The 19159-nt window shown below is 40.8% G+C and overlaps 1 protein-coding gene across 3 annotated transcripts in view; it reads right to left on the bottom strand.

The window, feature by feature from the left end:
• Window positions 1-19159, bottom strand: part of PHF20 (PHD finger protein 20) — a 120766-nt gene that overhangs the window by 79420 nt on the left and 22187 nt on the right. For 2 of the 3 annotated variants that reach the window (XM_079783522.1, XM_079783524.1), the window contains exon 2: window positions 18595-18709. In XM_079783522.1, coding sequence (XP_079639648.1) covers window positions 18595-18677 — 83 coding nt within the window. In that variant the 5' untranslated portion in view covers window positions 18678-18709. Of the gene's footprint in view, window positions 1-3401; window positions 3503-18594; window positions 18710-19159 lie in introns of all 3 variants that reach the window. The other variant, XM_079783523.1, reaches the window with a different exon arrangement.

Raw genomic sequence — 19159 nt, 5'->3', positions numbered from 1 at the left:
AATGCAACTCTTCCTATTCTTCCCCAAGGTCACATGTCCTGTCAATTCTCCAATCCCAAGGCTCTCAAACACCAGCTACCATTTCAATTTCAGTCACTATCCAAGTTTAGGCCCCCATCACTTCATGTGGGTATTGCTCACACAGGACTAAAAGGATATGCTTTTCAAAATTCCTAATGGTACTATACATATATTAATTGCTCAAAAAATATTAACAGAAGGGGTTAAACAGCTCTGAAACTAGTTTCCCTACTCTAATCCAATTGACATAAAGTTGCTATAAATACAAGATGTCTTGACAGGAGAACGGCTAATTGTAAGATCTGATGAACTGAGTAGTACAATTGTGGGACACAAAAGAGGTTTCCTCTCTGTAAAATAGGGAGAAGGACATGGATATCTCAATTATATTTCTCCTGCTCTATTTAGCCTACCAAAGACTAGTGAGCCTCCCTAAAACAACACAACCTGCCTATTCAAATCCCCTTTCTTTAATGGTTTACTATCACAGGTCTTTGGACCAATGCATAAAATTAATTTTTCACAGAACTAAATTTATGAATTTTTCTTTATACAAAAATCACATTCTTCCTAACTTCTTGGTACTTAAATATATTTTTAATTAAAACAATGGTAACTGGTTTTAATACCCTAACTAATTTTATGCAGCCATTTAAAAAAATTAGGCAGCTCTCTATGACTGATTTTAAAAGATTTCTAAGAAAAGTGGAGGGGGGCCCTAACCGGTTTGGCTCAGTGGATAGAGCATCCGCCTGTGGACTCAAGGGTACCAGGTTCGATTCCGGTCAAGGGCATGTACCTTGGTTGCGGGCACATACCCAGTGGGGAGTGTGCGGGAGGCAGCTGATCGATTTTTTTTCTCTCTCATCAATGTTTCTAGCTCTCTATACCTCTCCCTTCCTCTCTGTAAAAAAATCAATAAAAATATTTTTTTAAAAAAAAGAAAAGTGGAGGGGGGAATCGATTCAAAACGGTTATGAATGCACTACTATTTCTTTGGGGGAATGGAGAGATCCCAATACATTTGTACCTGTTTTAATTGTGTGGGCTATCTCTGGAAGGATGATCAAGCAACCCGGTTTGCCTCTTGGGAGGGGAACTGGATAGTTAAGAAACTGAAGAGGAAGTATGAGACTTATTTTATTCAATGTATAACCTTTTCTATGTTTTGAATGTACCATAAGCATGTATTAACTATAAAAAGCATATAATTATACACTTATTTTAATATCCTTATTTGGCAAATTATAAGGTGGCAACCTCAGGACAAACCCCAAATTCTTTTGAACTTGCACTGGTCAGTATCTTCTATGTCAGCGGTCGCCAACTTTTCAAACCTCATGGACCACCAGTGGTCCACGGAGCACCAGTTGGTGACTGCTGTTCTATGTGCCCTTACTGGGGATCAAACCCACAACCTTGGTGTATTGGGACAATGCTCTAAACAACTGAGCTACTCAGCCAAGGCTGGATCCATAGAATCAACTCCAAATTCCTAGGCTAGCAACTCTGCTGCATACAGAGTCTGAAGGACCTCTGGGCCCTCAGCTAGCCTAAAGATTCTTCCTTCCTCAAAAAACTTCACAGTGCATAGGCAGCACACTATCTGCAGACTACACAAAACTCTCTAGGAGGATCAACAGTAACCAAGGGATCACCAAGGTCTCCTAAGGAGAAGGTGTTCTCCTTACTTCTCTAAAGTGTAACAATGATGCAAGTCACTCATGGAGGATGAAGAAGCCCAACTGCATTTCAGAGAAAAGAGAGAGACAGTTGATCTTAGAGATCAACCCAGTAATGTTGAACCTCAGAGGGAAGGTAAGGGAGGGGAGGGCGGAAGAGATCAACCAATGAACTTGTATGCATATATGCATAACCCATGGACACAGACAATGGGGTGGTGAGGGCCTGGGGAGAAGGGGGGGGCGGGGCAGAGAGGATGGGAGCAGGCTGGTAGAGGTTAAGGGGGGAGGGAGGAGGACCTATGTAATACTTTCAACAATAAAGATTGTTTTTAAAAAAGAGAATTTTTCTCTAGAAAAAAAAAAAAAAAAGGGAGATCAACCCAGTAAGACCTGATGAATCACTTGCTAGTTGCCCTGAGAATAGCTCAAATCATTAGTCAACAGAACTTTTATTAAGTGACTTTGGACCAATCAATTTTAGGTCTTGAAAGGAATGGTGTTCTGGCCCCTGCCCTTGAGGAAAACAAGACACATGAACCAAATAAGCTTTAAAACTATTAGGGTGAATCACATGAAACTGCTGATAATCTACTACTTTTTACCTACAAAAATATTAGTTTCATCAGATTCAATCTAAATATCTGGACAACCGTAGGGGAGCTGGAGAGGATGCAACAAGATTAACAAAAGAGAAGACAAGAATGGAATGTGTATAATTTTTTTAAAAAAGAATGGAATCTTGGAATCTGTACAGAGAAAAAAGTGTGTGGGGAGGGGGAGTTTCCAACTTAAGCTGTGTAACAGCCACTGATGAGACTCTAGTTTCCAAAATAACATTACAGCTGGGAATCACATTTCTAATGGAAATATTAGCCAGAAAGAAGCAGATATTGAACACCAGACTGATAACAAAAGTTAGCTCTGGGGAGGGGAGAGGGATTGGGAATGGCCAAGAGACTTACTTGTTTAGATTTTTATAAGTATTTAATTACATAATACATGTGCATAAATAAAATAAATAAGCTCAGTTTTTAACATACTCTTATATATTTTTTAATCCTCACCTGAGGATATTTTTTCCATTGATTTTCAGACAGAGCGGAAGGGAGGGAAGTAGGGGGAGAGGGAAGAAGGGAGGGAGGGAGGGAGGGAGGGAGGGAGGGAGGGAGGGAGGGAGCAAGCTAAAGAAACATCGACATGAGAGAGACACATCTATTGGTTGCCTCCTGCATGCGCCCCAATTGTGGCCAGGATCAAACCTACAACGGAGGTATATGCCCTTGACCAGGAATCAAACCCTTTTGTCCATGGGCCAATGCTCTAACCATTAAGAAAAAATGATCAGCCCTGGCCGGTGTGGCTCAGATGGTTGGAGCATCATTCCGTACACCAAAAGAAAAAATGACCAGAACAAAATAAGTAAACTTAAATTTAAAGTTTTGAAAAGTATTTAATGGGCAGATATCAGTCAATATCTTCATGATTATTGGGTTTATATGCTGCCTGGCACATCCACAAAATACAATATTATGCAAAAAAACTGAGAATACACTCTATGAATTGATATAGGAAAATTTCCAATACAAATTAACTTTTAAAAGGCAAGCTACAGCCCTGACCGGTTTGGTTCAGTGGATAGAGCGTCGGCCTGCGGACTGAAAGGTCCTAGGTTCGATTCTGGTGAAGGGCATGTACCTTGGTTGCGGACACATCCCCAGTGGAGGTGTGCGGGAGGCAGCTGATCGATGTTCCTCTCTCATCGATGTTTCTAACTCTCTATCCTTCTCCCTTCCTCTCTGTAAAAAAATCAATAAAATATATTATTATTTTTTTTAAAAGGCAAACTACAGAAGAATGTATATCTTATGATACCTTTTGTGTTACAAAAGAGGAAAATAAGAGTATATAGGCCCTGGCCAGTGTGGAGTACTGTCCCATACACTGAAAGGTCATGGGTTTGATTCCCAGTCAGGGCACATACCTAGGTTTTGAGTTCGATCCCCAGCCATGGTTATGCTGCAATGTGGGCAGCAGGCAACTGTTTCTCTCTCCCTCTCTCTTTCTCTCTCTCTTTCCCCTTTTCCCCTCTCTCTAAAATTCAATGAAAACTGTCTTCGAGTGAGGATTAAATTTTTTTAATAAAATAATATACAGGCTTATCTGATTGCATTTAAATAAAGAAACACTGGTGGGATAGACAGAAACTAATAACACTAGCTACTTATAGCCTTGGCTGAGTAGCTCAGTTGGTTAGAACATTGTCCCAATACACCAAGGTTGTGGGTTTAATCCCCAGTAAGGGCACATAAAAAATCAACAAATGAAAATATAAATAAGTAGGTAAGTGGAACAACAAATTCTCTCTCTCTCTCTCTCTCTCTCTCTCTCTCTCTCTCTCTCCCCCACCCCCCGTCCCTCCCTCCCTATCTCCCTATGTCTCTCTTTCTCTCTCTCTAGAAAAAAAAAATTAATAAGTAAAAATTTAAAAAACTAGTTACCTTGGAAAAATGTCTATTTAGGTTCTTTGCCCATTTTTTAATTGGATTGTTTGTCTTCCTTTAGTTAAGTTGTAGGAGTTCCCTATATATTTTGGAAATTAACCCCTTATCAAATGTATCATTGGCAAATATGTTCTCCCATGCAGTGGGCTATCTTTTCATTTGTTGATGGTTTCTTTTGCTGTGCAAAAACTTTTTATTTTGATGTAGTCCCATTTGTTTATTTTCTCCTTAGTTTCCTTTGCCCTAGGCCAGTGGTCGGCAAACTCATTAGTCAACAGAGCCAAATATCAACAGTACAACAATTGAAATTTCTTTTGAGAGCCAAATTTTTTAAACTTAACTTCTTCTAACGCCACTTCTTCAAAATAGACTCGCCCAGGCCGTGGTATTTTGTGGAAGAGCCACACTCAAGGGGCCAAAGAGCCGCATGTGGCTCGTGAGCCACAGTTTGCCAACCAGGGCCCTAGGAGATGTATCGGTAAACATATTGCTACAAGATGTCTCAGATTTTGCTGCCTATAGTTTCTTCTAACATTTTTATGATTTCACGACTTATATTTTAAATATTTTATCCATTTTGAGTTTATTCTTATGTATGGTATACATTGGTGGTCTAGTTTCTTTTTTTTTTTTTTTGCATGTATCTGTCCAATTTTCCCAATACCGTGGACCACTGGATCTTTACCATAATCCTATGAGGACTTAAGAAGTCATTATCACTGTAGCCATTTTACATTTGTGGAAGTGGAGGCTCAAACAGAGTAACTAGGAAGATGTAACCAAGATCAGTATCCAAACCTGACTCTAAACCCAGGGAAGAGCCTTCTACTCTTAATTTGACTTCACAGGTAAATATCCTTATAAGTGATGCACATCCACCCAGGTGTATTTTATCTTAACCACCTAATAGTGTACTTGGTGGCCAGCCCATAATTTGCATAAACTTTCCCCCCATGGGTTGGACACTCAGGCTGCTTCCAGATTTTTCCCTATATAAATAGCTTTTCTGCAAACATATGGCAGAAATTAGATTGTGCCTCCATTCCTGGTTCAGAGCACACACCAAAAGCAAAAAGACTTCTATGCACAAAAATAACATTCCAAGCCATCCCTAGCCTTTAGTTGGAGAGGGGATAGAGATGAAAGTTGTATTTAATGACAAACAAAGGGCTAACTATTAAGCTGCAGAAAAACTGTGCTGTTCTGGATGTCTTAACTCTTTCCTTATCCCTTCACCACTTCCATTAATCCACATCTGACACTTCTAACTCAGGAAATGTCTTGAATTCATTTCTCCTCTTTACCACAATCATTTCTCTCCAACAACTGACAGTCCATCAGGCAACCTCTATACCCTTCTATTATACTGGCAAAGGGTCTGATATAGAGACACGCAATAAATACTTGGTGACTGAGAAACCAATATGGCAGCATAGGTAAACACCTGAAATTGCTGCCTCGCACAACCACTTCAAAACTAGAACTAAATGACAAAACGGACATCATCCAGAACCACAGGAAGGCTGGCTGAGTGGAAATTCTACAACTAGAAGGAAAGAGAAAAGCACACTGAGAATCAGAGGAGGTGCAGAAGTATGGAGGCAACTGTGTACTCAGTTGCCAGTCCTTTCTGCCCCATCCAAGCTGAGCACAGAGGCTTTTGCAAGTCTTGTCTCATAAGGGTGTCTCCAGCACAGAAGTTCTCCCATTATAGACACAGCTGATTCTCACAGCCAATTGGCCTGGAGGTCAATTCCTCCCAGTGATACCAACAACAATCAAGGCTTAACTACAACAAGACTGTGCACACAGCCCACAAAGGGGTGCCCCAAGAGTGTCCACCTCAGGTAACTGGGGAGGCTGAGCCACTGGGCCCTATAGGACACCTAGCACACAAAGCCACTCTATCAACACAGGGAAGCAGCCAAAATGCAGAGACAAAGAAACAGGTCACAAATGACAGAAATGGAGGAAAGCAAACTACTGGATATAGAGTTCAAAACCACGGTTAGAAGGTTTTTCAAGAATTTTCTAGAAACCACCGATAAATTTAGTGAGACCCTCTAGGATATGAAAAAGGACCAATTAGAAATTAAGCATACACTGACTGAAATAAAAAATAATATACAGAGATCCAACAGCAGGCTAGAGGATCCCAAGAATCAAGTCAAAGATTTGAATACGAAGAAGCAAACAACACCCAACCGGAAAAGCAAAAAGAATCCAAAAATATGAAGATAGTGTAAGGAGCTTCTGGGACAACTTCAAGCGTACCAACATCAGAATTGTGGGGGTGCCAGAAAAAGAGAGAGAGCAAGATATTGAAAACCTATTTGAAGAAATAATGACAGAAAACTTCCCCTACCTGGTGAAAGAAATAGACTTACAAGTCCGGGAAGCACAGAGAACCCCAAACAAAAGGAATCCAAAGAGGACCACACCAAGACACATCATAATTAAAATGCCAAGGGCAAAAGACAAAGAGAGAATCTTAAAAGCAGCAAGAGAAAAACAGTTAGTTACCTACAAGGGAGTACCCATACGATTGTCAGCTGATTTCTCAACAGAAACTATGCAGGCCAGACGGGAGTAGTAAGAAATATTCAAAGTGATGAATAGCAAGAACCTACAACCAAGATTACTCTACCCAACAAAGCTATCATTCAGAATTGAAGGTTAGATAAAGAGCTTCACAGATAAGAAAATGCTAAAGGAGTTCATCACCGCCAAACCAGTATTATATGAAATGCTGAAAGGTATTCTTTAAGAAGAGGAAGAAGAAGAAAAAGGTAAAGATAAAAATTATGAACAACAAATACATATCTATCAACAAGTGAATCTAAAAATCAAGTGAATAAAAAATTTGATGAACAGAATAAACTGGTGAATATAATAGAATCAGGGGCATAGAAAGGGAGTGGACTGACAATTCTCGGGGGAAAGGGGTGTGGGGGATGCAGGAAGAGACTGGACAAAAATCATACACCTATGGATGAGGACAGTGGGGGGGGGCGGTAAGGGCAGAGGATGGGGTGGGAAACGGGTGGAGGAGAGCTATGGGGGGGAAAAAAAGAGGAACAACTGTAATAATCTGAACAATAAAGATTTATTTAAAAAAAATACTTGGTGACTGAATCAACACCACTTTTCTGGTTCTATTAAGAGACCTGACCCTGTCTCTCTCCTGCTTAAAATCTCCCTTTTTAACCCAATCTCCCACCCCTCCTGATCTGGTCCCTCTCCAGAGTCTAAGAATACACCATGTTTTTGAGTCCTGAATACTTTTGCTCAAGTTGTTCCTTCTGGTTGCTCTGACCCTCACTTTCATCCTGGAAGTCTTTTTCCCCCCTTAATCCTCACCTGAGGATATTTTTTCCATTGATTTTTAGAAAGAGTGGAAGCGGGGGAAGGAGGAGCAAAGAGAGGGAGAAATTTCGATGTGAGAGAAACACATCTATTGGTTCCCTCCAGCATGCGCTCCTACCAGGGCTGGGGACCAAACCTGCAACCTATGTACATGCTCTTGACTGGAAAACAAACCCGAGATCCTTAGGTACAAGGGCCAACACTCTAACCACTAAACCACACCAGCGAGGGCTCATCCTAGAAATCTTATACTTTAATCTCACTTCCTTGCATAGACACACAATTCCCTGACCCCTCTCTCCCTCATCATACCTGCCTGGGTAAACCCCAACGCTAGGTAAATCAGATTCAAGATACTCTCTACTACTACACCTAGACAACTGATTATGGCTGGAAAATACATTCAACATGCTGATAGGTCTCACTTTAAATTCATGGCCACATCGTGGGCCCCTGGATCCGGGTGAGCCTGGCCCCGGGTCCGGGTGAGGCCGTGGGCCCCTGGATCCGGGTGAAGCCGTGCCCCTGGGTCCGGCCGAGACCAAACCAGAGGGAGTCGGACCTGCATTACCACCATTTGTCCACCATCCAGAGCTGAGGGGTCAGTGCCGACATGTACTCATAGGGAATTGGTGGACATTGATATTGGGTCTCAAAAGAACTGTTGGTCCAGAAAGAAACTCACTACAGACTGATTCATTTGCCTGTCAGCATAACTATTATTGCTCGTCGCACATTCAATTCTTATAAGTATATCTCTAGTGACACATGATTTCGCTCATCTAGGGGAAATGATGAACAACATAGACTGATGAACAAGAACAGAACCAGAAACAAGGAGGCATCGATCGGACTATCGGGCCTCAGAGGGAGGATAGGGGAGGGTGGGGGTAGGGGGGAGAGATCAACCAAAGGTCTTGTGTGCATGCAATGCTTAAGTTCAACAGAGGGTTGGGGCATCCAAGGGGAGGGGTGTGGGATGGGAATGGGGGGATGAGGACAAATATGTGACACCTTAATCAATAAAGAAATTAAAAAAAAAAAATTCATGGCCACAAATAGTGGTTCCCTTGGGGATTGAGGGGGCTGTGTAACTAGGTATGGGGGGAAAAAAGGTCTTCTGATGTACCCCAAGTGTCTATATCTTGATTTGGGTGGTGGTTATACAGGTTTATACATGAATAAAGTTCATCAAGCTAAATACTTAAGATCTGTACACTCTGACCTCAATAAAAGGTTTTTCAAACATTGAATTTAGCTCTGGCCATTGTGGCTCAGGTGGTTGGGCATTTTCCCACGCACCAAAAGGTTGCCGGTCAGGGCACATGCCCGGGTTGCATAATCGATCCCCATTAGGGGACGTGCAAGAGGCAGCTGACCAATGTTGTGCTCTCACATCAATGTATCGCTCTTCCCCTTACTATCTCTCTAAAAATCAAGAAAAAATATTTTTGCCGTAGCAGTTTGGCTTAGTGGATAGAGCGTCTGCCTGCAGACTGAAGGGTCCTGGGTTCGACTCCGGTCAAGGACACAAATACCCAGGTTGCGATCCCCAGTGGGAGATGTGCAGGAGGCAGCCAATCAATTATTCTCTCTCATCATTGATGTTTCTATTTCTCTCTCCCTTTTCCTTAAATAATAGAAAAAATATTTTTAAATAAAATAAAATTTAAAAAAGAATAGCATCTTTGCTCTCTTCCTAATTCAATGCCATATAACTGCAAACTGCCATGAAAATGAATATTATAAAAGTGTGTGTTTTTTCAAATTCAGGGCCTACCAGTGTCTGCTGAGGGTAAAAAAGTCTGAGGAGTCACAGTCCAGCAGGATGCAGACCAGTTAGATGGCTACAGCCAGGGTCCAGAAGATCCATGCTGGGGGACCTGAGCCAGGGAGATAGGGTGAAGGTGACAGCCAGTATAGGAGTCAAGATAGATTCTGCAGGTTGATCTGACAAGATAAGCTGCTGGGCCAGATGATGAGGTGGAAGACAGGAGCCAAGGAGGTTGGCTCCAAGGGGGCTTTAAAGGTTTTGGTCTATTGAGTTTTGTGACATTTGATGGTTTTGTGTGTGTGTTTTTTTAAAAAAGACAAGTATGCCCTAGCTGGTTTGGCTCAGTGGATAGAGCGTCAGCCTGCAGACTAAAGGATCCCAGGTTCAATTCCGGTCAAGGGCACATGCCTGGGTTGCGGGCTCGATCCCCAGTAGGGGGCGTGCAGGAGGCAGCCAATCAATGATTCTCTCTCGTCATTGATGTTTCTCTCTCTCTCTTTCTCTCCCTTCCTCTCTAAAATCAATAAAATATATTTTAAAAAAAACAAGTACATTTTACTATTGTAATGAGAGAAAAACAACACAGATACTATCTTTTAATCAATCAATCAATAAACCAATAAATCAGGATCTGGAAGCAACAATCCTTCAGTAGCAAGAGCACACCCAGCACCCCGATCTCAGTGTCTAAAACTATTTTCCAGTAAAAGGAACCATAGAGGGATAGGGGAGGTGAGCAAAAAAGGTGAAAAGGACTAAGAAATACAAACTGCCAGCTATAGAGTAAGTCCCAGAGATGTAATATACAGCATTGGGAATATAGTCAATAATAACATAATAATTATGTATGGTGACAGATGGTTACTAGACTTACTGTGGTAATCATTTTGTAAAGTGTACTAATGACTAATCACTATGTTGTACACCTAAAAGTAATAGAATACTGTATGTCAACTATAATTAAAAATAATTTTTTTAAATAAAGAACCAGGACTCTTTGGAGAAATGGCTGATTCTAGGGCTAGGGCAGGAAATATACACGATGAGGCTGGAATATTTTGTAGTGCCAAAGAAAGTGTTAAAAACACATAATAATGATGGGAGTATGTCAAAAGGGCACAAGCTGCCTAGCCAGTGAGGCTCAATGGTTGAGCGTCAATCTATGAACAAGGAGGTCACGGTTTGATTCCCGGTCAGGGCACATGCCTGAGTTGCAGGCTCGATCCCCAATGGGAGCTGTACAGGAGGCAGCCGATCGATCATCAATGTTTCTCTCTCTCTCTCTCTCTCTCTCTCTCTCTCTCTCTCTCTCTCTCTCCTTCCCTCTGTCTCTAAAAATCAATAAAAATGTATTTTTTTTAAAGTGCTCTACATTTTTATTGTGGTGGTGCATACATGATTGTATGAGTTAGGCAAGCCTCAAAGAACTGTACATGAAAAGAGTGAATTTTACAGCTATGTAAATTATACTTAAATTTAAAAATACAAAAACACATGCTCCCATCACCAACTCTACCAGTCAACCTTCATCTCTACCTATACCCAGCTTCCCCCTTCCCTTTATAATAAATGAACTATCTGCTCCCATCAATGGCCAATTCCTCTACCTGTGTACCACTCTACAGTCTCTCCTCTCCCATTTTTTCCTTGCACTCATGCCAATCAGGCTATTGTTCCCACAACTCCATTAAAACAACTCTTGTCAAGGTCATCCATAACAACAGTCACTCAATTCTCATCTTATCTGACCCATCAGCATCACAAGATTGAAGTGATTACTCCCTGCTCCTTGGAACACTTCTCACTTGGCCTCTGGACACCCTCCTCGTGGATTTCCTCCTGCCTCAATTGTCACTCCTTCCAAGCCTCTTTTGCTGGCTCCTCTTCATCTGCTAATGTCTAAACACTACAAGGCTCTAGGGCTCTGTCCTCTTTTTTATGTATACTGACTCCCTAGATCAGTGCTGTTCAATAGAGCCTTCTCAATGGAAACTTTCTAGATCTCCTCCCTCCAATATGGTTTTTTGGACAGTGCAGCCCTAGATGAGCTCATCCAGTCTCATGGCCTGAAATCCCATATGCAGTAATTGTAAAAGATACACCTGATTTAAAAAACTGTTATCCAAAATATACAAAGAACTCTTAAAACTTCAACAAAAAGAAAACAACAAACAACAATAACAACTAAACAATGAAAAAATGGGCAAAAGACATTACTAGACACCTCAGAAAAAAAAATATACAGATGGCAAATAAGTGTATAAAAAGATATTCAACATAAAAAGAAAGATATTCAACATCACATTTCACTAGGAAACTGTAAATTTATTTATTTATTTATTTTAATCCTCACCCAAGGATATTTTTTCCATCAGTTTCTAGAGAGAGTGGAAGGGGGAGAGAGAAATAGAAACATCGATATGAGAGAGACACATCCACTAGTTTGTCTCCCACACATGCCCCTACTGGAGCTAGAGAACCTGCAACAAGGTACATGCCCTTGACTGGGAATTGAACCCGAGATCCTTCAGTCGGCAGGCTGACCAAACCACTGAGCCAAACTGGCCAGGGTAGGAAATTGCAAATTTAAATAACAATGAAAGACCACTGCATATCCTATCTAATAAAAGGGTAGTATGCAAATTAACCATCACTCCGTCACAAAGATGGCGGCGCCCATAGCCACAAGATGGCGGCGCCCAGTACTCTCAGCCCTTCCGGAGTCCCCCAGTCCCAGGGGGACAGCCGCTAAGAGCGGGCAGCATTAGAGGCCTGGCGGAATGCTTGCCTCATCGCCATGGCGATGAGGCAAGCATTCCATGCCCAGCTGCAGATGGGCCTCTGGGCCCCGGAGAGCCTCTGGGCAGCAGGCGCAGAGCGGCCAGGCCCCACAGAGAGCTACTGGCACATGGATTCGTGTGCAGGGCTACTAGTCTATTATAATGGCCAAAATTCAAAATACTGGTAACACCAAATACTGGTGAGAATGTGGAGCAACAGGAAATTACATTCATAGATGGTGGGAATGCAAAATGATAGGCCACTTTGAAAGACAGTTTAGCAGTTTCTTACAAAACTAAACATACTTTTACCATAGGATTCAGCAATCACATTGCTTAGTATCTACCCAAAAGAGTTAAAAACTTATGTCCAGCCGAAACCGGTTTGGCTCAGTGGATAGAGCGTCGGCCTGCGGACTGAAGGGTCCCGGGTTCGACTCCGGTCAAGGGCATGTACCTTGGTTGCGGGCACATCCCCAGTAGGGGGTGTGCAGGAGGCAGCTGATCGATGTTTCTCTCTCATCGATGTTTCTAACTCTCTATCCCTCTCCCTTCCTCTCTGTAAAAAATCAATAAAATATATTTAAAAAAAAAAAATTATGTCCACATAAAAACCTGCACACAGATGTTTATAGCAGTTTTATTCCTAGTTACCAAAACTTGGAAGCAACCAAATGTCTTTCAGTAGGTGAACAGATAAACAGTGATATATGAGACAATAAAATATTATTTAGGACTAAAAAGAAATGAGCTATCGAGCCATGAAAAGACATGAAGAAATCTTCAATGAATAGTACTAAATGAAAGAAGCCAAACCAAAAAGGCTACATACTGTATGTATGTCCAATTAGATGACATTATGGAAAAGGCAAAAATATAGAGGTAGTAAAAAGATCAGTGATTGCCAGAGGTTAGGGAAAGAAGAGGCAAATCACAGAGGAATTTTAGGGCAGTGAAACTATTCTGTATATATAGTGGATACATGTCTTTATACATTTGTCAAAACCCACAGAATATACACCAAAAGTGAACCCTAATATCATCATCATCGGATGATGATGACATCTCAATGTAGGTTCATTGATTATAACAAAGGTACCACTTTGGTGAAGGATGTTGATAGTGGGGAAGGCTATGTGTGTGTGAGGGCAAGGGATGGGAATTCTATTTTCTGCTCAGTTTTACTGTGAACCTAAAGCTGCTCTTCAACATAAGATCTTTTTCTTTTAAGCCCATATACTCACTGCCAACTCCCAAATTTCTATCTCTAACCCAGAGCTCATAAATGCTTGACTCAGTCATTCAACCATCTGCTCAACATCTCCACTTGATTATCTAAACAGAACCCCATACTGCCCAGCTGGCATGGCTCAATGATTAAGCATCAATTTATGAACCAGGAAGTCACGGTTCGACTCCCTGTCAGGGCATGTGCCCGGGTTGCTGGCTCAAGACGGCCAATCGATGATTCTCTCTCATCACTGATGTTTTTACCTCTCACTCCCTCTCCCTTCCTCTCTGAAATCAATAAAAATATACCTTAAAAAAATAAAAGGAATCCTGTAATTAATATATGCAAAACCAAGCTGCTAATTTTCCCATTAGTAGCAAATAGTAATTCTTCTAGTACTTAGATCAAAAGCCCCTGGAGTCATCCTTGACTCTTCTGTCTCTCACAACAGCAGTAAGTCTGTCAACTGTATCTTCAAAAAAATACCCAGACTCTGATCACTTTTCATCATCTCTACCACTGCTTTTTAGTTTAATCCACCTTTAATTTGGACTACAAAAGATTCCTTACTATACTCCCTATTTCCGCCCATGCCTGCCTACAGCATATTCCACACACAATAACCACAACCACTTTTAGTAACTGAAATCAGATCATGTCACTTCCCTGTTTAAAATCTTTCATGACTTCCTATTACATTTAAAATAAAGTCCAAACCCTCTATTAGAGCCGATTTGGCTTCTCCTAACATTTATGGACTCCTCTCCTATCTCTAACCCCATACTCCTTACCCTCCTTCTATTGCTTGAACATACCTAGCATTCTGTGCCTTGGCTGCCTCTGCTTGGAATTTTCTTTCCCTAACCTGGATCACTCCCTCACTTCAGATCTCCACTCAAATGTCTCCTTGTCAGACACACCATCCTTAAATATCCTCTATATAAAAAAAGAAAAAGAAAAAACCACCCCTCATACACAGTGTCACTCTCTATCTACTTATCAGTACTTATTCCTCTCACCACCTAACCTTACAGGTATTAATCTGTTTGTTTATGGTCTATCTACCTCCATTGAAATGTCAGCTCCTAAAGAACAGGGTCTATGTCTATCCTAACCACTACTCTATCTCTAGCATCTAGCACTGAATGAATGACTTGGCGTCAAGTCATCTTTGTAAAGCCTTCTAAAATTCCCACATGTGAAATTAATTGTTCTTCCCCTGGGATGTTTACATGTGTAAATATCACCTCATGATATAATTAATTTCTGGGACTTTATTCTCCATCCTGGGTATAGAACACAGCATGGGCTCAAAAGCCAGATTACCTGAATTCAAATCTCAAACCCACTAATTATTAGTTGGGCAACTTACTTAACTGTTCTGTGCCTCTGTTTCCTAATATATAAATTGGTAATAATAAAAGTACCACCTCATAGTGTTGTGAGAATTAAATGGGGTTTAACGTGTAAAGCCTTTAGATGCCTGGCACAGAGTAAATCACTAACTGTGAGCTATTATTACTACAAACATAAGCATGGGACTATATGATTAACAGTCCTTGGCTGGCAATGCTAAAAGCCAAAGCCAAATACCCCACTGGCCTCTAGATTTTTCTTCATTTCCATAGTGCCTAGCACTATGCCTGACTCACAGCAGATACTCATGTATGTGGAGAGCTCAGAAATAAAAGATTACTGGGGGGAAAGATGATATAAGAAGTGAAGAAATATGAACCAGAAACTCAAGACTTGATCGGTGCAAATAATCCTAATGAAAAAGAAATAGAAAAGAGAGCTAAGGACATTATGAAACACAGATTTTAAAATCCTTTGTGAAAGAAATAGAAGGCGATTATGATCAACTTAAATGGAAACAAAGTAGTGGAAATGTACCAAAGAGTCAGGAAAGCAATAAACAAAAGGAGCTTTTTTCATCACTATGTTCAGATCAAGAACAGGGAAGGCCAGGCCTACTGTTCAGGGCAGATGGTGTGCTCCTGACAGATGACGGGAAAGAGGCGAAGAAGGCCCCAGAACAAGCAGCTTCCATTCTATTCATCAAGCATCATTAATAGGAAACTGTAGCTTCTCACATGTTAGACAGTGCACCTACAGAACCCTGGAGATAAAGAGTGCAGGCAGGATTACTCTGCCTATAGAATAGGAAAAGGATATATAGAAAGTTCCCCCCAAACTGGTAGGTCCAAAATTAGAGCACGGATTCTTATCACTATCCACAGTCTGTATGGTGACATAAACTGCTTTAAGAACTAATGATCTCCATGGAAAATCCAAATTTATATTTTACAAACTCCCTTTAAAAAATTAAAATCCTAATTACATGATTTCTTTGGGATCCTATAATTTAAGAAAAGTTGGCTTGATTGACTTACAAATAAATTCTGGAAGATACACAGAACACTGTCATCAAGGAGAACTAAATAAGTCTTAGACTCATTAGTAATTAATTTGTGCCTTGAACAAGTCATTTTACCTCTGTGCTTCAGGTCCAAATGGGTTTGGTATGGGGGTTTAAATGAGAAAGCTCAAGTAAAGCAATTAAAGCAATCAGCATCATGCTGATTAAATGTTAGTTGCCATTGCTATTGTTAGTTTAACAGAAGTATAATATTAGGTGTTCTGTATCCTGTTACAGCAGTATACAAAGAGAAAAGCTAGGATTCTGAATAAGCAATACAAAGTAAATCGAAGATATAAACATGAATCCCACGTACTCACTCACTCTGGGTCACATTTGTGTCTCCATATACTTCTACTGTCACATGTATTTTGAAAAATACTTTAACCTTTTCATGCCTTGTGGGGTTTATTTTGTTTTGTAACTAGCAGCAAATCAAGAAAATATGGAAGAGCACCTAGAACAGTGATGGGGAACCTCTGACACGCGTGTCAGTGCCATTTTTGATGACATGCGGCCGCCTCAGAGGATGAAACATTTATGTTATTTAAACTATAAATATCGCGAAATAATGTTGTTTCCTCAAAGTGACACACTACCCGAGTTATGGTCAGTTTTTTGGTGAAGTTTGACACACCAAGCTCAAAAGGTTGCCCATCACTGACCTAGAAAAAGGAATCCCTTGGGAGGCATGGCAGCCTTTGGAGTCAGATCATCAGTGGTGCAAACCCCAGCTCTACCACTCATTACCACTCCTCTCTCTTTCTAAAACCTATAAAAACATATTTTAAAAATAAATAAATAAAAATATGTAGCTTCTGTACCCCATATTGAACCCAGAAATCTGATTTAAAAAAAGAAAAAAAAAAGTAGAGCCTGGAGGGCATGGCTAGTGGTTGAGCTTCGACCTATGAACCAGGAGGTCATGGGTTAGATTTCCGATTGGGGCACATGCCTGGGTTGCGGCTCGATCCGCAGGAGGCAGCAGATGGATAATTCTCTCTCATCATTAATGTTTCTATCTCTCTCTCCCTCTCCCTTCTCTCTAAAATCAATGAAAACATATGTTTAAAAAAAAGTAGAAATAAAATTATACTGTAAGAGTATTAAAAAGAAACTCACATTATTTACCTTGAAATATTATTTAACATAAAAATTTGTTACAAATTAAATATAATTTATCCTTAGATGCATCTATATATTTTTAAATGCCAAGAAAATCGTCAACCTCATGCAGATTTGTTAGTAGTAACATTGGTATTTAACTTTGAAATTATTTTGTGTACAACACAGAATAAGTCAAACAGGTCAATATATTAGTGTAATTAGGAACAAAGATTTTCAATATAAAAGAAAAGCAAAAATATAAATTACAGCCTGGCATCAGTGTCTCAGTGGTTGAGCGTCAACCTATTAACCAGGAGGTCATGGTTCGATTCCTGGACAGGGTACATGCCCAGGTTGCCAGCTCAATCCCCAGTGGGGGGGCATGCTGGAGACAGCTGATCAATGATTCTCTCTCATCATTAATGTTTCTCTCTCCCTTTCCCTTCCTCTCTGAAATCACTAAGAATATATATTTTTTAAAAGTGGGGGGGAGGTCCAGAGGGGGAGCCTACACTCTTCCTTATAAAAACTCAGAAAGGGCCTGGCCAGTTTGACTCAGTGGTTGGGTGCTGACCCATGCACCAAGAGGTTGCAGGTTCGATTCCCCAATCAGGGGAATGTAGGAGGCAGCCGATGAATGTTTCTCTCATCGATGTTTCCATCTCCCTCTCCCTCTCCCTTCCTCTCTCTCTAAAATCAATAAAAATATTATTTTTTAATCAGCAGAGGAGAAAAAGAGCAAATTTTCCTTTTAAAAAAATTTTTTTAACTCAGGAAGGTTTGAGTTCTGAAATCCCTACCTTCACATTCTAGGAAATTCTAGAATGTCCTCAACAACCATTGTCATTTTATACTTTATAAGGACTTTCCCTACATATCCCATAATTTGATTCTCAGACAAAACTCTGTGAGGTCAATACAACTATTACCCACAATTATAGATGAAGCTGATGCTCAAAGCAGCTAATTACCAGCCAGAGGTCAGACATCAATGACAAAGAATACAACCCCTCAGCTTCTGAATCTAATCACCCCTAAATTATGACAATTAAATTTCAACCATACAACACACCCAGAAAACAGCAGGGGTTGTTCACAACACAAGACCTGTTCTGATCTAACCCCTTTTCTTCCCTCTTCCATTCCTGGCCTTTCTCTCTTCTCCTCTTCCAGACAGGCAGCCACGAGCAAAAGAGCTATCACTATTAACTCTTCCCTTCCCTATAGCCACTCATTCTTCTTTTTCTCATAACTCTTTTCAGATGAAGAGGCAGAAAGGGTAAACAAGTATGAACAAGAGGTCACGGCCCTGGCTGGGTAGCTCAGTTGGTTAGAGTGCCGTCTCATATCCCAAGGTTGCAGGTTCGACCCCTGGTCAGGGAACATACAAGAGTCAACCAATGAATGTATAAATAAGTGGAACAACAAATCAATGTTTCTCTCTCTCTCTCAAATCAATAAGTTAATAGAAGAAATTAAATTTAAAAAAAAAAAAAAAAACACAAGAGGTAACAGAATGGTCCCCCTAACACAGGGGTCCCTGCACCAAAGAGAAAGGACATTTCCCTGGCTCTAGACTTGTCTCCTTCCACCTTCCAAGAGTCAGGGAGCAGGAAAAAACTACAGAAAAGCCCAGGCTACCCCTCGTTATCAGTGCTAGCAAAAGTCCTTTACTGAAGGGATTTAATTAATGGAAAAATGTAAAAATACCAGTTTTTTAATCGGTCCCGGGCTTCCAACTGGGCTCCCACTTCAAAGCTGATTCCTCGTCTGTTAGGTGGATGCTTTGTCATTTTCAGTCATCAACAGGGCTGCCTTTATTCTCCTGAAAAAGCCAATTAAATATTTATGAAACTTAGGCAAAGTATGCCCAGAGTGTAGTATCACTCACTACACATAAAGGACAAACAGGCATTATTCAAAACACAAAGCTCCAGGAAACCCTGTCTGCCCCCTCTTTCACTCCTTCCCTCATCCTAACACAGGTGTGCCCTCCACTGGTTCCTCCTCTTTTATGCAGCACCTTGTAATCTCTGGAACTGTGAAGAGAAAGGACTTACATATAAAAGGGCATCTCTCAGAACTCCAAGAAAGCAATTAGTTGTTCTCAGGCAACTAATTTAACCATTTAAATTGAACCTTTTGCTGATACAGTCACCAAATATCTGCAGACAATTTAGGAAAACAGTCAAGACTGAGAGACAGCCCTAGCCGGCTTGGCTCAGTGGACAGAGCGTGGGCCTGCAGACTGAAGAGTCACAGGTTTGATTCCAGT

Source organism: Cnephaeus nilssonii (assembly GCF_951640355.1).
Source record: "Cnephaeus nilssonii genome assembly, chromosome: 11".
NCBI classification, from domain to species: Eukaryota; Metazoa; Chordata; class Mammalia; order Chiroptera; family Vespertilionidae; genus Cnephaeus; species Cnephaeus nilssonii.
The sequence above is the reverse complement of the archived record's forward strand: the minus strand, read 5'-3'. Positions and strand labels throughout refer to the sequence as shown.